At 44.9% G+C, this 25,211-nt stretch overlaps 1 protein-coding gene across 1 annotated transcript; it reads left to right on the top strand.

Annotated features, from left to right (window-relative positions):
- Positions 1-801: 801 nt before the first annotated feature.
- On the top strand, positions 802-24,878 carry fbxw4 (F-box and WD repeat domain containing 4). The gene is made up of 9 exons (XM_084153516.1): positions 802-1,161; positions 2,218-2,313; positions 2,803-2,988; positions 3,563-3,695; positions 4,125-4,210; positions 12,824-12,889; positions 19,486-19,626; positions 23,844-23,985; positions 24,063-24,878. Exons 1-9 carry the CDS (start codon positions 977-979, stop codon positions 24,192-24,194), a joined length of 1,167 nt encoding a protein of 388 aa, XP_084009642.1. The 5' UTR covers positions 802-976; the 3' UTR covers positions 24,195-24,878.
- The last annotated feature ends 333 nt before the right edge of the window (positions 24,879-25,211 follow it).

Here is a 25,211-nt window from a genome sequence, read left to right as displayed (position 1 = left end):
CGCATCAACAGGTAGCACACTACCTGCCCTCCAGGACATCTACAGGAAGGCCAAGAAGATCATCAAGGACCTCAGGCACCCGAGCCATGGCCCAAATAGGGCTATCTTCTGTATACCTCCCCTACCTTGTCACAACACAACTGATTGGCTCAAATGCATTAAGAAGGAAAGACGTTCCACAAATTAACTTTGAAGAAGGCACACCTGTTAATTGAAATGCATTCCAGGTGACTATCTCATGAAGATGGTTGAGATAATGCCAAGAGTGTGAAAAGCTGTCATGAAGGCAAAGGGTGGCTATTTGAATATATAAAATATATTTTGATTTGTTTAACACTTAAGTTACTATATGATTCCATATGTGTTATTTCATAGTTTTGATGTCTTCACTATTATTCTACAATGTAGAAAATAGTAAAAATAAAGAAACACCCTGGAATGAGTAGGTGTTCTTAAACTTTTGACTGGTAGTGTACACATATTTAGCAGATGTTATTGCGGGTGTAGCGAAATGCTAGTGTTTCTAGCTCCAACAGTGCAGTAGTATCTAACAATTCACAACAAACACACAAATCTAAAAGTAAAAGAAGGGAATTATGAGCAATGTCGGCGTGGCATTGACTAAAATACAGTAGAATAGAATACATTTAATCGTTTTGATGTCTTCACTATTATTCTACAATGTAAAAAACAGTAAAAAAAAAAAAAAAAACTTGAATGAGTAGGTGTGTCCAAACTTTTGACGGGGTAGTGTATATAACGTCATTACGTCGCACGACGTCACCACGTGATCTCTGTCACTGTGTTGGAATGGCTTCCTGTATCTTCTCTTTTTCACGCGCTCTAAGAACATGGATTACAGTTTACCTCTATTAAACCCTTTTTTTAAAAACTACCATAGAAGAGACAATACACCTAGAGAAAGATACAGCGCAACACAGAAACGGAAAAGAGAAACCTTCAATACGAACTTAATATGTTCTTATTCCAGTTACCAGAGGTTGTTCTCTACCACATTATGTCATATTTGGAATACAAGTCTTTGAGTCGCCTTTCTCAAGTTTGCACAACAATTTACCATTTTGCAAATCGTGACGCCGTATGGAGGAAGATAGCAAAAGAGTTCATCAACACTGGAATTACACGACAAGGAGCTGATGTGTAAGAGATACATTTTTTATTCGTACAGTAAGTAAGCTACAGTGGTCGATTCAGGATAAGCATCATGACTTCCCCAGAGTTGTTTACATATATCTCCACGCGGCTTGCTACAGTTGGTGCCATTCACACCGCTATCATCCTTGATGCAAAATTATGCAACACTGTAGCATGTAGTGCATGGGCTATAATTTTTCAGTATGGTGCCCCAGGAAAACGTTTCTGTGTTGTAAAAATGCATGCAGATAGCCTCGTGGTTACTTGCTATAGATATCTGAACGGCGTTTACAAATAAGTTGTAGCTGCATAATAACACATTCCTTATTGCACACAGTCATGCTGCTACATAATGCTGGGAATAATATTCTCGGCCAATGACTGCAGTTGTGTTGACATGACGACACTGTATTTCATGATACATTCATTGTAAGAAATAGAAATAGCCTATTTCCCACTTGCTACTGTGGAAGCCCTGAGTCTGACTGAGTGGTCTAGAAACACTGGTCTAGAGAACCTAACATTGTGAATTGGACCTGAGCCATTCTGGCATCACTGCTTTCTCCACCAGCACAGCTCCCTATGCCACATTGACAGCCACTCTAATCAAACCTTTGAGATGCAGCCTAACGCCAGTGTAAATACACTTTATAATCCTGCGGAGTGCTACAGGATACCACAGCCCTCAGCTCTGTGAGAGAAGCAGGCTGTTTCCTCCAGCCCACATCCACCCCCTCTGGCACAGGCCTCCTGAACACATGCGAACACATATGCTACTGTTCTGGACGACAGTGTTGGGTTCAAGTCCGACAAGTATCTTTCTAGCAGCTTTTATCCCCTCTAGTTCCTCAGTGCATAATGCATATAAACAATATGGTTCTGTTTGAGGCATCCCACTATTCCTTGTGATATTCATATCATATCAGCAAATATACAGCATGCAATGCTGTAATTCTAAGCCTTTTGGGCATTGTTTGTGTGCATTGTCTGTTCGGAGGTCATACTTATGTTGTGTTCTTCAGGGGTTATAATTGTGTTATCACATCACTATCCATGTTACAGGTATCCCCACATCCCGCTGAAGGACAGAGTGAAGGTATCTCAGAACTGGTGCCATGGGATCTGCAGAAAGGAAGTCATGCTCAAATGGAGGATTAAGTGAGTGTGTTTGTGAGTTTTGGCCTCATGGCACAACAGTGTAGATTCAGGAGTTTCCGTAATCCATCTCATCTCTTGCCCCACTGAACACACGACAGGAATTGGCAGGTGAAAGTTTAGGGAGAAAAAAATGCCAAAGAGCTCCTGTAGAGTTATTGTTAGTTTGTTTTTATAAAGCTATATTCAAGTAAAAGGTATTAAACATTTAAGGTGTTAATTTCTTTTAAAAATGGTTGCTGAATAGCTTATAGTTCTAGATGTTGGGACTGAAAAGCTCATTTGGAGTACCAGTAAGCACTATCCAGAGAGTCAATGGTTGGCTTACTGTCTATCCCTTCTGGTTGTGCCATTGACAAGGTTTCAACTAGAGAGAGGATCATTCTCTCCTTTTAGTCATTGTGACAACTCAATCCGTGAAGTCTGAAGTGAGGTGTAGAAAAACATATGTCTGAGTAATTTCCATTATTTGATTGTGTGTTCCCCCCACAGCTTGTTGCCATGGATACAGCTGGACGGGGATGTGCTGTATCTGTCTCAGGCTGCAGACATCGGAGCGTACCATCTGAGGCCGGACACGGGGAGGCTGCAGCGCATCCCCATGGCTCTGTTCTCAGGACACCAGGAAGACGTGTGTCGATTTGCTGTGACTGACACACACCTCGTTAGTGGAGGAAGGTAATCAGCAGTAATTACCTTTACTCAAACTCCTGAAAGAAATAATATCAGGGGTTGAAATTCAGTCCATCATTTTGCTTCAATACTCACTTGCCATTCTTGCTGTGATCATGCTTCGACTAAAGGTCATAGAAGCATCATCAGTACTGCAGACCCACGGCCATAGAAGAACACTCTCAGTCAAATATATCATATTCCACTTAATGTACTCATGTCTGTTATATACTCCTGAGTGGCGCAGTGGTCTAAGGCACTGCATCGCAGTGCTAACTGTGCCACTAGATCCTGGTTCGAATCCAGGCTCTGTCGCAGCCGGCCGCGACCGGGAGACTCATGGGCGGCGCACAATTGGCCCAGCGTCGTCCAGGGTAGGGGAGGGAATGGCCGGCAGGGATGTAGCTCAGTTGATAGAGCATGGCGTTTGCAACGCCAGGGTTGTGGGTTCGATTCCCACGGGGGGCCAGTATAAAAAATAATATGTATTCACTAACTGTAAGTCGCTCTGGATAAGAGCGTCTGCTAAATGACTAAAATGTAAATGTAAATGTAATGAACCATTATCTGTCTCTTTCAGTGATGGTAAGATCCTGGTGCACCACAGGAGGAATGGGTCCTCTATGGAGTACTCAGGTCACAACCAGGAGGTGAATTGCCTGGACTGCAGAGGAGGACTGATTGTCAGCGGCTCCAGAGACAGAACAGCCCGGGTGAGACACACTAATATGCTAGCACCCAATGTGTCAATTTGTTTAGATGATACTGGCTGACATAGAGCTCCACTTTAGTGTCACATTCGGTGGCAACCAGAGTGTGTGTCAAATGCAAGCTTGGCAAATAAATTGAAATCATAAACTCTGTGTGTTCCACCCTGGCTACATTTACACAGGCAGCCCAATTCTGATCTTTTTTTGACTAATTGGTCTTTTGACCAATCAGCTCTGAACAAGAGCTGATGTGAAAAGAGCTGATGTGATTGGTCAAAATACCAATTAGTGGGAAAAATATCAGAATTGGGTTGCCTGTGTGAATGCAGCCTCTGTGGCATATTAGGGTGTACTGTCAACCACAGACAACTATGATTTTTATTGCATTTACAATGGTTTTAATGTTAGTATTTTCTTAATGTTTTCTTTTAGATTTGGACTTTGTCTTCCAACTTCCCCAGAGACACGATCCCTATGAACGACAGGGTGTGGTCTGTGGCTATTAGTCCCACACAGAGGTACGTAACGTACATGCCTAGAATGTCCCAAAACAGTCAGACCGCTACACTAACATCATACATGAGTGCACAGAAGGTAGAGTCCTGCCCCCTCAGGACAACCCCCATGGGTCAGTACTACACCCTGACTTCAGTTGTCAGCCACCGATTTGGGTTTGGGTGATAGTTGAGGTTGGGGCTAGATGAACCCGAGCGGTGGGTTCATTGTCCTCTGTCACTGAAAAGGACCATATTTATTTCCCTCAGGTGGTCTGGCGAACAGTGAAAGAGGGATTGAGAGAGGTGAAAAAACAGGATATCAAGGCAAAGCGGGGTTGCCTTCATAGGCCCTTTGATTGCTCAGCCATGTAGCTATACACCCACACACTTAATGATGCTCACACACACAAAAGCACACACACACACACACACACAGAGACACCCTTAATGACACACTGACGCACAAGGCTGTTACAGTATCCCTGCTTCGCCACCTGCCCCAGACCGGCAGGCAGCTGATCCGTCAAACTGGCCTTAAATCCGCAGCAGAGTGGAAACACCATGAGTCACAGCCACAAAGAGCAGCTCTCCTTGGCTGACAGGTCCCTGGTCAACTCTGTTCAATTCAGGCAATCAGAGACACCCATCATCTTCTGGGTGGATTGTTCATGCATTATATTTCCATGAATTGACTGGAATTGAATTCGGGTAGACCTGGAAGACAGACTGTAGTGAGTGGCTGTTTCTGCTCATTGACCCCCGCCATACACTCATTCGGTATAAACTCAACTTCACACACACACTTTTCTTGTAGGAACACACACAGCCACAGATAGTATGAACTCACTCGCTCTCTCTGTCACACACATGAACACTCCTTCAGTATATACTACACTCACACAGACACACACACTCATGTTGAGCCCCGGTGCCTCTGTCTGCTCAGCCAGGACTTCAGATCTGAGAGTACGGGCGATTATCCACATCATTAATTCTCCAATTTGCTGGCCGTGCCTCAGCCTGCTGCCCCCTGATAATGGACCTGCTCTTTCCACACACTGACCAATGTCCTGGTTAATTAATAGACCCCTGGAACCGAGGTGTCAACTCACTGACAAACCTATAAACCCACCTATCCCCTTGCAAACTCATCACTCCTGGAGCTAGGGGGAGACAAGGAGAGAGATGTCATATCTTAGTCAGTGCTTAGTCAAATATTACATGTGATGGTACCGCCAATTAATTTAAAATGATTGCATGACACAGGTCTCGTTAATAAGGAAATGTCTCAAAATCAATCTAATAACCTAGCTCTTTATGGTACAGCTTTCCACTCTACCAACTGTGTCGCATGACCCAGGTGTTATCGTTTACCCATTAAGGATCAGTTAGTGGCATTGAACGTTTTGTTTTATCTTGTTTTAAAGGACAGTTGAAAGCGACACGGAGCAAAATGGTGGATGCAGCATGTTTTTTATTTGGGGGGGAAAGGGAGAGAAAGGGAGCCCATTGTGTTTTAAATGTAATTGTCTCTGCTTCACGCTCAAGGAATCTAAAGAGTAGAGAGAGAGGGGGCAGCTGGTGGGCAGCCCACCATGCTATCTCCCACAGCCCACCATGCTATTGCTAACGTGGCAATGCCATGCTGTAGTGTTGACATCAAAAATATAATTTCCCCCTCCCCGGAAAAGAGCCAAATAACATATTGGTCCATATTATCAGGCAGGTGTGCTATTTAGTCCCGTGTAGCTCAGTTGGTAGAGCATGGCGCTTGCAATGCCAGGGTTGTGGGTTCGATTCCCATGGGGGGCCAGTATGAAAATGTATGCACTCACTAACTGTAAGTCGCTCTGGATAAGAGCGTCTGCTAAATGACTAAAATGTAAAATTTAGCAATAAAAGGTGGAGCCCACCTGATGCAGCATAGTCACTATAAATAAATAGGCTGAGGGTTGACCATCTGCATTTACCCTATTGGGCTACATTTACATTTACATTTTAGTCATTTAGCAGATGCTCTTATCCAGAGCGACTTACAGTTAGTGAGTGCATACATTATTTTTATTTTTCATACTGGCCCCCCGTGGGAATCGAACCCACAACCCTGGCGTTGCAAACGCCATGCTCTACCAACTGAGCTACATCCCTGCCGGCCATTCCCTCCCCTACCCTGGACAACGCTGGGCCAATTGTGCGCCGCCCCATGGGTCTCACGGTCGCAGCCGGCTACGACAGAGCCTGGATTCGAACCAGGATCTCTAGTGGCACAGCTAGCACTGCGATGCAGTGCCTTAGACCACTGCATCGCTACACGAATCATTAGCTAGATCACAAAGTCTAAAGGATTGAAATAAACCCAACCCAAGGGAAACTGTTACGGTACCCTTCATTCCATGACATACAATTTTTTCCTATCATCTCGCAAATCGCCGTTTTGTACGAGACTGACTTTAAGACCAAAATGTTGACTCATATCGATGCCACATAGGCCATTTTCAAAAAGAGAAGTTGCTTTTTAGAGGCAGTCGCTCTTTAGAACTCTCTCCGCCCCATGGCAAAATGTGTAGAATTGCAGGAAATTAGATTTAAAATCCAGTCTTAGACTTGACTCTGAAAGGGACACTTACTCCCCAACCCTCCACCAAGACTACACATTAGATATGAGGACTTGCAGTATTAGTGAGCGAGGATGAGGGTGGACATGGGTCCAAATACTGGCCTTTCCACTCTCCCACCATGTCTCCATCTGTCTTTCTCTCTTCTTCTCTCTCTCTTTCCCTTTCTCACCCTCTCTTTCCACTCTTGGTACAGTTTATTTGAATTATAAGGAAGCAGGCAGGTGGTTAATAGTTGACTGAGGTGTTTCCTGCAGATAGGCATGGGCCAACAAGACCGGACAGGTTGAGGGGCGCTGGAGCTGCCGTGGCAGGTCACACTGTTCAACGGGAGAGAGCATGTCGTCACGACTGATTGGATTTCCTACCATATGTTATTTTATTGAGTGATGATGCTGTTTATTGCTGCTGTATTGCTCCTCTGTAGGAAGAGTAAGAAAATGGTCTAGGAACAATGTAATGAAAGCTAGGGTTCTCCCTCCTAGGGAATTCTTGCCATTGTCACCTGTGCGTTTTCATTGTGTGTTTAAGTCTGACACTTTGTGACAAATAGAGGCTATTTGAAAAACTGCAGCCATACAAATGCAATTTGATAAATTGATTGACTGGAACTCTGGTGTTAATCGGATAACTGGGTGATTCTCATGAAACCAGTTTTTAACATGTCTGTAGCAAATTGCGTTACAAAACCATGATGCATCTGCAAAGATCAACCATCATTCTGAGGACTAAGATGTCTAGTTTTTGGAAAAGTGTCTTATTCTAAATACATTTTACATTTTTGACCTTTTCGCCCCAAATTCTCATTACCGAAATGCGTCCGGATTAAATTCTCGGGTAATTTTATACAATTTTACTTAAGAAAAAATGTTATACTAGTTGAAGTTTACATTAAACTATACTATTTATTACATACAAACACAGTCTGTGGACATGTCTCATTACCGTAACACTTTTTCAAGTTCCTGTAAAAACTCCAATCAGTTTTAAAAAAAAAAGTTTGATTCACCCATGATGCATAATCTAGAGGAGTTGTAGAAGTGAAGTTAATTTATTCGCTTCTATGCCTTCAGAATGAGGTTCTTATTCTCAAACACCCCATTTTACCCCACTTGGCCTTCTCATTACTGAAATGGCTAAAAAGCTCAAATTGGGAAAAAGTCTGATTTAATTTTATAATACAATTTTAAATATTTGTATTTTCAGTGTTACGTTTAACTCAGGCCTTTTCATTAGGGGAGCAATGTTAAAAAATGACACTTGAGAATTTTTGGATCAAATGTCAGTTTTGTGAGAACGACCCAACTGTATTTCCATAAGAGAGTCGCCACAAAAGCTGTCACTCACACACCCAGAGGATCACCTGTGTGCATGTGTTACAGGGTTAGCAGCACGGGATAGCCAATAACAGACCACTCCAAAGAACCAATTAGGGTTTGACGCTCAGTGTCAAAGAGCCTATGACATCAATCCATTTCTCAGTGCAAAATGTAGTTACACAATGTATGTCGGCAAGATTGGGGGGGAGGGAGGGGGGTTTATACTGACCACTCGTAAAGGGGAGGGGGCTGGAAGCTACTGGAGGGAGAAGCTACCCTGAGGAGAGGTGAGAAAGGGGCGCTTTTTCGGGGTTTGTTTTGTTTAGAATTCCTCAAGCACAACTACAAAGATGTTGCAGGGGCAATGCCTTTGAAAGTTTCCAAAGAAAATGATTGTTGGATAAACCGGCCCGATTCGCCACTTTCTCACCCCGGAGGGAGGCTGACCTCTGACCTCTAGTATCAAAGTACAGGGAGACGCCCCCTCCAGCCCCCCCCCCACTCCAATTTCACCCCCACTGCTCTGCCGCACTCAACCGCAAGAAAAAGCCTGAAATTCATGTCTTTCTCTTTCGTCTCTCTCAGGCTGGGTCTGTGGCTCAGGAGTCAAGAATTCAATTAGTTAAAAAAAGAGAAGAAAAGAGAGAGGCTGCAACAATGCAGCGATAAGGGGCAGAATGTGCGTTCCCACACGCTAAATACAGGGCGCTTTCTCTGGGGCCCACAGAGCCGGAGGACCCGCACTGCAGGAGGCAAGAATAATCACAGCTCCGCTGAACCACTCATTACACACACACACACACACACACACCTGACACCCACATTCCACAGACATACGGTACCTCAGATTTACACACAGGTACTCCTAAGCTACTTCAAACACACCCATGTGCACACCTCATGCACATACACACACGCATACACACACACACACACACTGCTCAAAGTCATTTTACAGACACATACACATACTAGCACCTCATACATACCTGACAAACACACACATACACACCTCACACAGGCCTCTCATTACACACCACCTCATACAGGTGTTCCTGGGGTTCACTTGCTCTATCTGAGAGACTAGACTTGCGGTTCAATGTACAGAATGGAAACAGCACTACTCGTGGTCTACATCATGGCATACTTTGGGTTAATGATACAACTGCCCAGTCTACATGGGTTGGTATATCGGATTCTGTTATTTCATTAATTAATTGCGTTCTATCAACATTGAAATATCCCTCTTCTCGTTGATGGTCTAGGTTTAATTGATTGTTTGTTGAAAGCATTGACGTTTGTTTTCTCTCTTGCACACAGACATCAATTTGCCAACCTGGTTCAATGGTCAATTGAATGGATGTTAGTTCTATGAACCAGTATCCTAATGACTGTCACTCCTTTCATGTTTCTGAGTGAGAAGAAGATGAGTGACAAGGTCTCTGATCATTCAAGGGAACCGGAGCTGAGCTGACACATACCACAATGAATGAATCCTCATTTGTGTCTGTCTATTGGTCCTCCCTTGCTTAGTTGGTAGAGCATAGCTCAGTTGGTTCGATTTCCGGGACCACCCGGACGTAAAATGTATGCATGCACGATGACTGTAAGTCGCTTTGGATAAAATAGTCTGCTAAATGGCATAGTCTATTGTTGTAAAACATTATAGAAATCCACTATACTAATAATCGGCATCATCTGAACTTTAATGTTTAGCTGTTGTTAGTTGGAGGATAGCCGTTAGTATAGCGAGACTGGATGGTGTTTTGTGTTTTCAATACATGGTGGCGAGCCGTTCTGTTCCGTTCCAGCCGGCTGAGCAGAGCAGCGCAGAGGGGTTGTGTGTGGAATGTCCTGGTGCTGTCCTGGTGACCTCAGACAGAGGGGACACAAACAGAAGCCAAAAGGGCCAAGAGGGGGGTATGGGAGTTGGGGGGGCATAGGGGGGCTTTTGGAGAGCAGAGGGGGGTGTGGTGTAGGGTGGGTCTGGGCGAGCCCCTGCCATTGTCCCCCTCCCGGCTGATATAAAAGCATCATAACCCTTTGAGCTCAGACATATTTAGAGAGCAGATAAAAGCACTTTTTACAAACTAGATACACGGCGGGCACAAAGCCGGGGGTCAAGCGCAACAAATTAACAACCTCTTTTGCCTAGAGGGGGGGAGGAGGGAGGAGGAGGGGGGCAGGGGGCATAGCTAAATCGCCCCTGGAGTCCATCGCCATGCCTCTACATTCCCAGCGCCTGCATGGGTCTGGGTTCATCTCTGCTATTTAGCCTATTCTTCTGTAATTGGCTGGGGCTTAGTTTAGATAAATGGTGACTTACTTGTTTTGTTTGGAGTATTCTTTTTCATGCGATAGGTTTGGGTGGGATTCTTTGAATTTCACGAAAGTGGTGCCAATCCTTTACATCTTTGGCAATGGTGAAAGGATTGGAGTCAGGTCAAATGTAACATTTTATTTTGTCAGATAGCCACATATCCCATTTTAAGCAGTAAGCTTCACTTTTTTGTATTTTGAAATAAGCTTCACTTTTCTATTTTGCCATAAGCTACAATAGTGCCAAGGAGAAATTAAACTAACAGTGTGTATCTGTTTCCCTTGTCTCTCAGAAGAATAAACATTGCAAGACTGGAGTGTAGTTGTTCCATTTGGTGACATACAGCTGTTTAGGTAGTAAGCTGAAAGTCCTACACATGGAAATTGTATACTTTTGTAGTGACTAGTGATGCAAGCCAAATGCTAAAGCCACACTGGTGGCTTAGAATGTGCAGCCCGACACCAAAGAACACCACTAACCCACAGAACTGTAGAATGAACATATCATTAGAACACTGAGTCAAATGCTGCTTCCTAAGTCCATACATTTACTTTATGGTGTTTATGACACAAAATGTACTTTAAGCATTTTTATGTGTTTGACTTTCAGACATGTAAGATGTTACTTTTTTATTTCTAAGGAAAAAAATCGGAGTATCCTCTTAACTGAGAAATAATTCTCATAACATTTAATTTGTTTGAATAGATTCCTAGACCAGGCTGTTGTTCAGTTCTTTGTTAGGAAACTAAAAGTGATTTTGGGACTGAGAATTGGGATGGGTTAACAGAAGTGGAGCGTTTGCGGTGGTCTTGGGAAAGCGTGGAGCGCCTTGTGCGGTCAGCTTGTTGATTTGGAGCTAACAATGTTGGTACTGTTGGGCTCGTCTCCCAGCAGGGGCTCAGTGTGCGTGTGCACGTGCTCGTGCCTCTGTGTTTCTGTCTGTGTGTAATTATGTGTGTGCTTGTCTGCTTATGTGTGATATTGTGTGTGTGTGTGTGTGTGTGTTAGTTTGGCTGGGTTCCCAATGGGAGCTGAGTTAGTTTGTGTGACCCTGCCACACAGCCCCTTAGATAATGCAGCCAGCTGATGAGGTTACCCAAACGCAGCAGAGGCCCAGCATGTCCTTATAATGAGGAGTGGACTGGGAAGGAGAGGGAGAAGGGTGGGGGGGCTACAGAGATGGGGATGCGCTATGTGACGATTTCAGGATGGGGTGGTAGTAGCATCTCAGGGAGGTGATTGGGGGTGAGGGGTTTTAGGGAGGGGGCACCTGTCCCACATCAGGCGAGAGAGGCTTTGACCTTAGCAGCTATAATATCAGTGAGTGATCTGACCCTAGATCAGGCCAGTGCTCGAGGGGACAGAACCGGTTCATTGTATGTCTGTGCTGTGTCCCCCCTTCCTCCCTCAGCAGAGCAGAGCCCAGTGAGGGGTGAGTAATGTGAGTAATGGAGAGTAATAAGGGCCAGGCAGCGAGTGTGACCTTAACCCTATTGTATCCTGTGTCACCAGGGGTCAGAGGTCATACTCGCTGAGGGCCTGCCGCCCTGATTGGACCAAATGAGTTTACCCAACACTAATTAACGGGGGCTTCGCTAACGGGCCTCTCCGCTTAACGGGCCTGACAGCTGCCCCTGTGCCTCAGTACACCCCTCCTGTGCCCCGCTCACGCCCCTCGTTACCCCTGTCTCAACGCCAAAGCGCCTCCACGCCACCCTTACCCCATTGCCAACCCACCCAGCCGTCAGAGGAAGAAACGCCAACCAAACCACCCACCACTGCTTCAACACAGTTATCTATCTCTGTGCTTCTCTCTGGCTAGTCTATTCCTCTGTTTTTCATTTGCGATCTGCCGTGTTTGCTTGAGATTGTGTGCGAAAGCAGTTGATACTGAAACTGTGAAGTAAAATGGAAAAATAGTAAATGAATAAGTGGTACAAAATAAATAAAAAAGATAATCAAATGGTGGTTGTGCCCCAGGGTGTGCTGGACCTCCCCCTGTCAGTCAAATCTGCAGGAGGCCCTAAGCCTGAGACCAGGGCAGAGCCCAACAGAAGCCCCCCTACTGCCCCTCTCCCCTTGGGTCCACCCCACCCTCTACACAGACCCTACTACACCCCTCCACCCCGTCCTCTCCTCTCCGTTCACCCCTGTCCCTCCCATGCATCACCATGCATACCTAGGCCACTACTTCCGACCTGTCAGTCCAATCAAAGGAGCACAAGTGTTTTAGTTTCTCCTCTTTTCTTCTTCCCCACTGAAACAATAAATGTGTGTCTCTGACCGGAGACTGTTGAGGGTGTCACACTTTAGCTTTGCTGTTTGAGGTGTCTCAGTATTCCCAGTTTTCCTAAACGTTCCTCTGTTGTCTCATCCACAGCTCCTTTGTGACCGGCACGGCCTGCTGTGAGAACTTCTCTCCTCTGCGGATCTGGGATGTTGAAAGGTAACTAACTACACAACACACACACAGATACACACTCCACTGACCCTCATCCTCCACCAGTAGTATTCCTACCAACCCACTTCTTTCCAACCCAAGTATTCCAAGACCTCCCATCCTAGCCCATCTGTCAGTATAACTGATCACGGCAGTGAAAGTGGAACCTGGCTGTAATGATAGTTGTTGTTTCATCAACCCGTCTAAAAGCCTTTGCTTTGGGAAGTTCAAAGGGGGGCTGGGAGAATTCCTTGCACTGAAAGCCCAAGCTTAAACCTGATACAGCCCTGACAGGCCGCTGTAATTCCCAGCTTTACCTGCCGAATTAAACCTTCTGTCACGTCCCGGGCTGGACAGAGAAAGGCGCTTCCTGCTCCAAATGACATGGACATTTGAGCTGGGGAAACAGGGGGGAAGGGAGGGGTTATTTGTGCGTTGCAGGTGTTCCGAAAATATATTGACACAGTTACAATGTGTACCAGTGCTCGTTCTTGCTAGAAAACATTAACAACATGCTCTTGTGTAGTATGTACATGTAGTATAGTATTCAGGTATTGTTGTTTTGTGTTTTTTTCTCAGCTTAGGAGTAAATATTTTAAATCCCAGTCCTGTAAAATTGGATATCTTTACTGTAGTATGATGATTGGCACCAGTGGCCTGGCTGATCTGTTTTCCCCCATTGTGACTTCATGTCTGGTAATCAGCTGAGGTAAACAAAGTAGTCTGGGAGACGACAGGGCACATACTGTACACCGATAAGGGCATGGTGAGGGTTATGGGGGCACTCTGTGTATCTGTAACTGTCTCTTATTTCCCATATCTCAGATGCACACACACACACACACACAGCACCCCCCCAGACCATGACAATCCCCCCCCACACATAGAAAACACATTCAACCTCTCCAGACCCACCACCATCACGATCCACCCCCCTCCACCCCAACCTAAGACTACCAGCAGCAGCCCAACCCTGTGCATTAGTGTGACCACACTCCCTTTGACAGCAGACACATCAGAGAGAAAAGATCACAACCAAGACACTGTTACACCTGCAGCACCAAACATAGCTAGTAAAGCAGCTGAATGCATCAGGATCTGAACAAGACAGGAACCACAACATATTGCTGATTCCAGGAATGACTTGTCATCCGATGGTGGAAAATAGTGGCACAGGATGTGACTGAGATCAAAGATGCTGATGCTCAAGTCATGGACTGCCACTTTCTTTAAGAAAAGAGGTGGAGAAATATAGATGGAGAGAAAGGGAGAAAAAAGGTGAGAGGAAAGGGGACAGAGGAGAGAGGGAGACTGGGGGAGGAAGAGAGGTAGTTCTGTGTTCTGTCTATTACAATGGTAGGTATGATTTATGTGATTCATCTAGTTTCACAAAACAACAATTTTACTATTTTTATTATTTTTCTAGAAATCGTGACCTGAATGAAGCATGTCCTTGTTTTATGACAGACCTGTCGTCATTCTATAACAGGCTCATTAAAAATCAGTTGCTCTTTGTTGACCCTTCTAAGTGTTGCCATGTAAAACCTTCCCACTTATGTGGGGCAAAGGAACCTTAACCATTCACCCATTGTGGCTTTAATTTTAATTTAACACATTTATTTTCTCTCCCATTGCAATTAATTCTGTGTCTTTTTCATCTCGATGGCACAAAGCCTATGATCACCCATACAGAAGGATCCCACACAAGTGGCGTTTTCGAGCGCACCCCAACTTTTCATGGTGCCTTCGCTCATGGATAAACAGGAAAAAAAGCATCAAAGAACCCCAACCATCGCTCCAAGATTCCGTCAAAGGGTCCCCAAATTTGCCTGGCAGATTCCTGGCATTCCGCTCTGAAAAGCGGAGTTTAAATGTCTGCGTTGGGAGTTTGCTCTGTTATACAAATTGCATGGGCATTGTTTTTGGAGAGAACGCGTATGACATTTAAAGGTGGCCATTGTTCCGTCCGTACATTCCTGCCCAGTTCTGTGTCCCGCGGTTCTCCCAGCTCCGGGGCTAAATTAGGTGGACGTGCAGCGGGTTGCGTGGCTCCCTGAGTCCCCACTGTTTTTTTAGGGTCTGAAAACCCCAGCAGGACTCTTTCTCTACCTGTCTGACATCCTTTCAGAGGAGTTTCCCAGGGCGGACGTCCCCAGGCCCAGTTTAGACTCCAGACTTAACCTTACAAGAGCTCCCCCACCCATACTGCTTTTCTATAGCCCCCCGACACCAAGAGAGAATGCCCTTAGCTTCTCCTGTTTAAAAGTCTGTCAATTCATTAATGGTTCCTTTCACAAACTGGGTGGGTGTATGTGTGCGAGTGTGTGTGGCCCGAAAGCCAACCTGACTCCTGCAGTGAGACCAGACAGGCTTAAATCAGGACTGACTAATACTCCCTGTGTATCACAGACAGTCACTACTCTCATAACAGTCAGTCAGTCCCCCCTATGGCGGATAGTCAACTCACCTTCCAAAATCAATTCAGTGTTGGGCTTCATTTATCTCAAATCCTCACTATTTATTAACAGCAAACCAGGGCATTCAATATTTTATTTCAGTCGAATTTCAGTTAATTTCCTCAATTGACTGGGAATGTGATTCGTCTCATGTCAACCCCATATCACAGCTAGTTAAGTCCCACATTCTGGCTCATCCAGGGTCAGTAGCACTAGCTACTCTGAAGTTTGAGGGGGGTCACAGTCACAGAACGTTCCCACTCTCCACTCTCTGGGGTATACTGGCCATGTGATCTATTTTGCAGGTTTCACGTCTCCAAGTAAGGGTCTCCAAGTGACCCTTACTTGTCCAAACCCCGTCCAAATTGTAGACATCACCCTTGGCGACATGCAATCATTTGCTCCTTTTTTTGTTTAGCACTTGCACCTTTTGTATTTTCTCGAGCATGGATTAAATTAACTATATTTTTGCATCTCGGCCTCCTTGAGTTTTTCCTTTTCATGGTTTGAGTGCAAGTACCTTTTCTGTACAGATATTTTTTCTCTCACGCACCAGCCACCATTCATCCTAGGCTGAACGCAAACCCTCATACTGGCGTTCGACATGCAATCAGCAACAGAATTGTAACTAACTTGTAGTAAATAGGACCTGTTTTTATGGATCTAGTAGCATCTTTAAATAAAACAAATTATATACCACTTTCTGGTGTATGATGGAGTCCTAGCTACAGTGGCTTGCGAAAGTATTCACCCCCCCTTGACATTTTTCCTATTTTGTTGCCTTACAACCTGGAATTAAAATATAGATTTTTGGGGGGGTTTGTATCATTTGATTTACACAACATGCCTACCACTTTGAAGATGCAAAATATATTTTTTTGTGAAACAAACAAGAAATAAGACAAAAAAACTGAACTTGAGCGTGCATAATTCACGCCCCCCAAAGTCAATACTTTGAGCCACCTTTTGCAGCAATTACAGCTGCAAGTCTCTTGGGGTATGTCACTATAAGCCACTGGGATTTTTGCCCATTCTTCAAGGCAAAACTGCTCCAGCTCCTTCAAGTTGGATGGGTTCCGCTGGTGTACAGCAATCTTTAAGTCATACCACAGATTCTCAATTGGATTGAGGTCTGGGCTTTGACTAGGCCATTCCAAGACATTTAAATGTTTCCCCTTAAACCACTCAAGTGTTGCTTTAGCAGTATGCTTAGGGTCATTGTCCTGCTGGAAGGTGAACCTCCGTCCCAGTCTCAAATCTCTGGAAGACTGAAACAGGTTTCCCTCAAGAATTTCCCTGTATTTAGCGCCATCCATAATTCCTTCAATTCTGACCAGTTTCCCAGTCCCTGCCAATGAAAAACATCCCCACAGCATGATGCTGCCACCACCATGCTTCACTGTGGGGATGGTGTTCTCGGGGTGATGAGAGCTGTTGGGTTTGCGCCAGACATAGTGTTTTCCTTGATTGCCAAAAAGCTCAATTTTAGTCTCATCTGACCAGAGTACCTTCTTCCATATGTTTGGGGAGTCTCCCACATGCCTTTTGGCGAACACCAAACGTGTTTGCTTATTTTTTTCTTTAAGCAACGGCTTTTTTCTGGCCACTCTTCCGTAATGCCCAGCTCTGTGGAGTGTATGGCTTAAAGTGGTCCTATGGACAGAGACTCCAATCTCTGCTGTGGAGCTTTGCAGCTCCTTCAGGGTTATCTTTGGTCTCTTTGTTGCCTTTCTGATTAATGCCCTCCTTGCCTGGTCTGTGAGTTTTGGTGGGCGGCCCTCTCTTGGCAGGTTTGTTGTGGTGCCATATTCTTTCAATTTTTTAATAATGGATTTAATGGTGCTCCGTGGGTTGTTCAAAGTTTCTGATATTATTTTACAACCCAACCCTGATCTGTACTTCTCCACAACTTTGTCCCTGACCTGTTTGGTGAGCTCCTTGGTCTTCATGGTGCCACTTGCTTGATGGTGCCCCTTGCTTAGTGGTGTTGCAGACTCTGGGGCCTTTCAGAACAGGTGTATATATACTGAGATCATGTGACACTTAAATTGCACACAGGTGGACTTTATTGAACTAATTATGTGACTTCTGAAGGTAATTGGTTGCACCAGATCTTATTTAGGGGCTTTATAGCAAAGAGGGTGAATACATATGCACGCACCACTTTTCTGTTATTAATTTTTTAGAATTTGGAAACAAGTACGTTTTTTCATTTCACTTCACCAATTTGGACTATTTTGTCCATTACATGAAATCCAAATAAAAATCCATTTAAATTACAGGTTGTAATGCAACAAAATAGGAAAAACGCCAAGGGGGATGAATACTTTTGCAAGGCACTGTATTCTACAGTGACTCTAACATGTGACGGTAATGACTCATCCCTTTGATTTCACAGACTCAAGAATGTGACAGGCTACATTTGGACAGACTATGTGACGGTAACGACTCGTCAGGGTTATTTCATAGACTCAGCCATGTAACTTTCCACTCAGGCATGCTTTGGGCCAGACTCAAGTATGTGATGGTGTGGACACAGACATGAGATGGTCAGATCACACAATCAAGCCGCAGCTCAAAGGCAAGCGGCAGCCGCACTAGCAGATACAGTCATTCTGACAGATTATATGGTTATGCTCCGTCCTGTAATCTTCCTGAGGCTCATAAAAGTGGTGACCTAACAATTTGAGAATCCCGGCTGTTTCGCTGCTCGCCATCCACCGCACAGTGCTATTATGGCTTTAAGATCTTGACACAGATGTGAAGACTGCTTTTGGTGTTTGACATTTTCAGAGGGCCACGAAGACCTTCAACGCAATCATCTCAATTGTGTTTGTCTGTGAGACATTGTATTTAGGTTATGACTTGATTGGCCTATTGCCTTGTGGGTTGAGTGGCGGAGGGGCTGTCTATAAGACACATTTGAGTTATGAGTCAATTATTCACGTGTGGCTTGAGTGGTATAGGTGTTCTTTGTCCGGCATGCGTTAAGCCCTGGGTTTTAGCAGTAAAAAGAAAATGAGGGGTCGGTACCCCCACACAGACACATATCCCAGAGAGAGAGCCTCATCACGGACTCCCCATTGGCCAGGCTTAGACCCCAGCTCTGAGAAAGCTCTCATCCAATAAGACGCCCCATGGGGAAAGCCCTCGTCCAATAAGATGGCCCCCTGGGGGGAGGCTGGCGGATTACTAGTCTGCCCCTGGTGTTTGGAGCAGTGGGGGCACGAGCGAGAAGGGGGAGGGAGTGCGGTCACCAGGGCCAGCGGCCTCCTTTAAATGGTTGCTAGGGAGCAGGTATCAAAGGTCTGCGAGTAGCACACAGTCACGGTCATGGAGGGAATTAAACCGCAACAAAGAGACAGTTATTCTGCAATAATCCGCCCTGCGGAGGGAAAGTTATTCTCCAATAATCAGAGCCGCCGAGTGGGCAGCCAACGGAGGACTGTTATCACAAGAGCATGGTACTGCTCATACACACACCTTACACATCCTTTGTGCACTCATACACCACGCTGTCTTCTCTTTCTCTCTCTCTCTCTCTCACACTCTCACACACACACACACACACACACACACACACTCACACACACACACACCTCTCCATCCCTCACGGTGTTGTAGCATGGGGGGATCCCTGTAATCGGTCGCAGAGCCCTCTCCCAGATAGAGAGGTGTTGACTTTGATCTCCTCTGGGTGGTCTGGAGCCAGTGGGATTGGGAATATAGAGATGGAGAGATAGAGAGAGAGAGAGAGAGAGAGGTGGTATATGGGAATATAAAGACACACAGAGAGCTTAGGGGTGAATCAAGGATCAACTATAAAGACTGAGACAGGTGAAAATAGTGTTTTCTTCATCTCATCGTGGGTTAAGATGAGTTATACCTTACATCAATGAGTAGGGGCTCCATTGATTGTTCATGGTTGCTTAGGGGTGTAAGTGAACACTGCACATCCTCATTTTAAGCACTAAATACATCCTGTATTGGACATATTAGTAGCCAGCAGGCATTTTATAGTATTGATACAGAGGGTAACATGCCTGTGATCTTAGGTGCAGAACTTCTCCTGAACTGTCTCTGTCTTCATCTTTCTTCTTCTTACTTTCTCTCTATTTCTCCCTCATCCCTCTCTCTGTCTCTCAGGTGTGAGTTGCTGTGTTGTCTGGGTTCAGAGTTCCGGCGGGGTGCAGGTGTGTTGGATATAGTCTATGAGTCGCCCTTCCAGCTGCTCACCTGTGGCTACGATACCTACATCCGCTTCTGGGACCTCCGCCTCAGCCCCAGGTACACCGTCAATCAGTCAGCTGTCAGTCTGTCAGTCAGTTAGTCCATATATTAAGCTGTCAATCAATCATTTGTTCATATTTATGTATAAATTGTCTAAATGTAAATTCCAGCCAAGCATTATGATTGGCAGAGAGGCGTTCTGAGCCATACCAAAACAAGAATAACATCACGGCTACAGCATACACCTCTACACACACATGTGCTATGAGTCAACACAGCACACATAACAGCACTAGCAACACAGTCCAATCATTCCCCTCCCCTCCATCTTCCAAAAAGAAAGAGCACAGTATGTCCCTACCCAGTCCAATCTGGGCGGTGCCAGAATGATGCAGACCCTTGCACATTTCCACGACAAACCAAGCGGGGTCCTGCTATCAGAGGGGAGGGTGCCTTTTTATTTGGGTGCGGTGGGGGTGGGGGGGATCAGTCAAGTAACACAAATAAGAGCTGATTGTCAGTTAGCTCTGGGGAGTTGAGCAGGGGGTTGGCTGGGAGGGGGGGTCCCTCTTTAGACATCAATAATTCACACACACAGCACCCCCAGGAGGCTCCCTGGGACAGTGAGGAGGCGCAGGGTGTCTGGACCTTGGGTTCCCGCTGAAAGCAGGACTTTGAGTCCCGCAGACGCCTCGAGTGTAACTGACCAGCGGACAACAACACATGCCCGACATACACACACACACACACTTCGTTCTCTGTCTGATATACAGTGTTGTCTTGGTGTTGTAAAGCACCTGTCTCTTGTTATGGGTTTATGTTGTGTAGTGTTGTTGGGATGTACGTTGTGTCTTTTATCAGGTTGATCTATCATCTCATGGTCTTGTTGAATATGTGAGTTTTGTGTGTTGGGTTGTTTCATCATATTTTTGGTGTTGTTTCTTTATGTTTATAGTATGGCTTTTTGTAATTGGGTCATGGCAAATAGTTTTCTCATGTGATGTGGTATTGTTTTATTTAGTTATGTAGAGGTGTCTGTTTTTGTGTCGTGGCTATGACATTCTCTGGGTGAGATGGTCAGTGTGTATGCATTCTGTTCGCAAACTGTTGCATTCTCACCTCGTCCGACTAACCACACACCACGTCAGCTGTAGGTTTGGCACTCTTGTCTCAAATTGTCCCAGAATAACACACTCAGAGAAACCGACACAGCTCAAACTCTCTCAGACACACAATATTATTTTACTGCTTTACCTTAAATGCCAAGACAGGCAAAGTAGTGTTGTGATGGGGACACTCCTTTGAGTCTGGTCGAATCAGAGCTATATTTGCCTATATCTGGTGTCTCTCAACCATTTAGGACACACTAGCTAGGTTTCCATCCAATTTGCGACAGCTTTTCATGTGAATATTCTAAAATCCGCAGTAAAAGAAGATGTGCATTTTCCCACCAGAAGTGTTTCCATCAAATTGACTTGTTGCGGATAAAAAGCTGTGCGTGATGATGTAGTGCACATGAAAAGCACTTTTGCGAATGAAAATCAGAAGTTAATTGTGTTTCCATTGCATTTTCAACTCTACTGATGGCTTTTCAGAAAAACTGTTGATAAATGGCAAACTTGCCCAATCTGTTTTTGGCGTATGCTTTCTAGTCTAGACAACTGTTCGCTGATAAAGTTGACAGGGTAGGTTATATGATAAGATAACTTTTATTTGATAATGTTAGCCCAGCATAGCACCGATCATCATGTCACCAGCATTCAAATAATACCCTCGATATTTATTGGAAATTTGCATGAAGCTCATCACACACTTATAACCACGATGTGAAGTTCATCATAACTTATTTAATCTGCCTATAAACTCTTCATGCATTTCCACGTCGTGGTGGGCTATAGGCTACAATATAACATATCAAGTTTTCTTTGGCATTATGGTTATTATATCAATAGTTGCGCATGACAGCGTTTCCACCGCAATTGTCACAGAATTTATTTGTCTAGCGTATTTTTTCAGGTCATCATTAGGAGATTTTGCAGACAAATTAGCTGTTTCCATCAGGTCTGTCGTGAGTTTTTAAATGTGTCAGGTAATTCATTCGCATTAATTGGTTGGATGGAAACCTGGTTAATTACAGTGAATTGAGCATGCGCTCATTGGAGTGTGTGTGTGTGTGTGTGAGACTCCAGACATCTCTGCTGTCTGCTCCCGGTCCCTGTGCATCACTTATTCATGAGGCTCTAATGGAGGATTGATCTCTATTGGCAGAACCCCCAAAATACAGTGAGCGGAAAAAAGTATTTGATCCCCTGCTGATTTTGTACGTTTGCCCACTGACAAAGAAATGATCTGTCTATAATTTTTATGGTAGGTTTATTTGAACAGTGAGAGACAGAATAACAACAAAATATTCCAGAAAAAAAGCATGTCAAAAATCGTATAAATTCATTTGCATTTTAATGAGGGAAATAAGTATTTGACCCCCTCTCAATCAGAAACATTTCTGGCTCCCAGGTGTCTTTTATACAGGTAACGAGCTGAGATTAGGAGCACACTCTTAAAGGGAGTGCTCCTAATCGCAGCTTGTTACCTGTATAAAAGACACCTGTCCACAGAAGCAAACAATCAATCAGATTCCAAACTCTCCACCATGGCCAAGACCAAAGAGCTCTCCAAGGATGTCAGGGACAAGATTGTAGACCTACACAAGGCTGGAATGGGCTACAAGACCATCGCCAAGCAGCTTGGAGAGAAGGTGACAACAGTTGGTGCGATTATTCGCAAATGGAAGAAACACAAAATAACTGTCAATCTCCCTCGGCCTGGGGCTCCATGCAAGATCTCACCTTGTGGAGTTGCAATGATCATGAGAACGGTGAGGAATCAGCCCAGAACTACACGGGAGGATCTTGTCAATGATCTCAAGGCATCTGGGACCATAGTCACCAAGAAAACAATTGGTAACACACTACGCCGTGAAGGACTGAAATCCTGCAGCGCCCGCAAGGTCCCCCTGCTCAAGAAAGCACATATAGAGGCCTGTCTAAAGTTTGCCAATGAACATCTGAATGATTAAGAGGAGAACTGGGTGGAAGTGTTGTGGTCAGATGAGACCAAAATCGAGCTCTTTGGCATCAACTCAACTCGCCGTGTTTGGAGGAGGAGGAATGCTGCCTATGACCCCAAGAACACCATCCCTACCGTCAAACATGGAGGTGGAAACATTATGCTTTGGGGGTGTTTTTCTGCTAAGGGGACAGGACAACTTCACCGCATCAAAGGGACGATGGACGGGGCCATGTACCGTCAAATCTTGGGTGAGAACCTCCTTCCCTCAGCCAGGTCATTGAAAATTGGTCGTGGTGGGTATTCCAGCATGACAATGTCCCAAAACACACGGCCAAGGCAACAAAGGAGTGGCTCAAGAAGAAGCACATTAAGGTCCTGGAGTGGCCTAGCCATTCTCCAGACCTTAATCCCATAGAAAATCTGTGGAGGGAGCTGAAGGTTCGAGTTGCCAAACGTCAGCCTCGAAACCTTAATGACTTGGAGAAGATCTGCAAAGAGGAGTGGGACAAAATCCCTCCTGAGATGTGTGCAAACCTGGTGGCCAACTACAAGAAATGTCTGACCTCTGTGATTGCCAACAAGGGTTTTGCCACCAAGTACTAAGTCATGTTTTGCAGAGGGGTCAAATACTTATTTCCTTCATTAAAATGCAAATCAATTTATAACATTTTTGACATGCGTTTTTATGGATTTTTTTGTTGTTATTCTGTCTCTCACTGTTCAAATAAACCTACCATTAAAATTATAGACTGATCATGTCTTTGTCAGTGGGCAAACATACAAAAATCAGCAGGGGATCAAATACTTTTTTCCCTCACTGTACTTCCCCTACCACCACCTCCTTCCCCACTGCAAACCCAACCAGCACTCCAACACCCCAGCGCCTTTCCGTAAACAACAGATGAAGTTTCAGCATCCTCACAAAACACACGCCAACATACAAAATGTAACTTCCTCATAACATACACACATTCATTTGCCTTCTTTAAAATTCTTCAGAGTACACTCTCTCGTAAATCCAGTCACACTGCACAGTGATGCAGTGGGCCTTTTTACTGTAGATCATCAAAGTTATTTGAACAAAATGAGTGCTGTAATGCTGTCATTTTGGACTATTTCAGCTGCTGCAATTAATTGTATTTCAAGTGAAAAAGATGTCTACTTTTTCTCAACATTCTCTGATGTAATTTCCTCCTGTCCAACAGGAAGTGTGTCATGGAGTGGGAGGAGCCTCATGACAGTGCCCTCTACTGCATCCAGACGGACGGGAATCACATGATTGCCAGTGGCTCCTCCTACTATGGCGTCATACGGACGTGGGATAAGCGGCAGACCCGCTGCTTAGAGGTGTGTGTGTGTGGGTGTATAATAACCAAATGTGCGTGGGTGAGTGCCATTTATAACTGTTGTTGTCCTTGCCACAGATGTTCCAGCTGTCCTCTGCTGTGAGTAGCCCAGTGTACTGCCTGCGTTTCAACACCTCTCACCTGTACGCTGCCCTCGCCACAGCACTGCACTCTCTGGACTTCAAACAGGGCCTCCGGCCTCGCAGATAACACCCACTTCCACAGACAGCTGTTGGGATTTAGAAAAATAAATTATATGTTTTTGACAGTAAATGGCTTCATTCTCTGTAATAACTGGAACTCTGAGCTACAAAGACCGTTTGGAATGTCCATGCATGAAATATCAAATATGGGGATACGCCACACTGATACCAACATATAAACCTCTGCCAGGGCAACACAGATCCTGGACTAGAGGGCATGCAAGAACCTGTTGTTACATGACTAATCCAGTGGCCTGCAGGCTCACAGACATACACACCCAGGCTAAAGCTCTAACCTAGATAACTCTTCCATTGAAGAACACACAGGGAGGTGTTTCCACCTTACACTTTGAGTGGCTGTGGGTTCTGTCATTTGCTTTGAGGGGATAAAACCATATTAGCCACTGACAGTAACATAGAAACACAGTGTTTGGGTTTCCATTCATTTGCCCTCAACACCTGTGTTCAGTCAGTTTTATGGATTGAAGTGTTGGACCTTAGAAAATCCACATCTTATAATGTAAGGATTCATTTGATGGACATAGATAAAATATACACACATCTGGCATATCAAAGTTCTAGATGCATATCCAAACCCCACGTACACCTGGCGGTATGTCATTCATTGTAGATAGAAATGCGTCTAATTTGAATTGTCTTCGGATTCATTTGGTCAGTGGGGAGAGATAGATGGGGGTTTATTCTGTGTTGTGCTTGGGGTTGGGTGGGAGGGTGCTTTGGGGATTGGGGTGTGTGCATTTGGCGGGGTTCTGCAGTGAATTCCCGGAGACCCTCCCTGCTGGCCATTAATGGCATATATTAGATCATATGCAAGGTGGGGCAGTCCATTAGCTAATATCACAGTAGCAGATAAGAGGAATGACCATGCTGCGTACAGACATTGCACAACCATGCAGGAGATGTGGCCCCCAGGGACTGTGCAGAGTTGAATTAATCATAACTACCCAGGGAAGGGGCCCCACTAAAGCTGTTCAGTAGTGTGGCCAGTGTTTTATCTGTAACT

The sequence above is a fragment of the Coregonus lavaretus genome (assembly GCF_964263955.1).
Source record: "Coregonus lavaretus genome assembly, chromosome: 36".
NCBI lineage: Eukaryota > Metazoa > Chordata > Actinopteri > Salmoniformes > Salmonidae > Coregonus > Coregonus lavaretus.
This window is presented reverse-complemented; position numbering and strand designations above follow the sequence as displayed.

What these genes read in the sequence shown, in the direction of transcription:
- fbxw4 (XM_084153516.1), top strand. Translation starts at nt 977, where the DNA reads ATGTTCTTATTCCAGTTACCAGAGGTTGTTCTCTACCACATTATGTCA. An exon ending in ATGCTCAAATGGAGGATTAA is followed by an intron (nt 2,314 to 2,802) that starts GTGAGTGTGTTT and finishes TTCCCCCCACAG; the next exon opens with CTTGTTGCCATGGATACAGC. An exon ending in GGCAGACCCGCTGCTTAGAG is followed by an intron (nt 23,986 to 24,062) that starts GTGTGTGTGTGT and finishes TCCTTGCCACAG; the next exon opens with ATGTTCCAGCTGTCCTCTGC.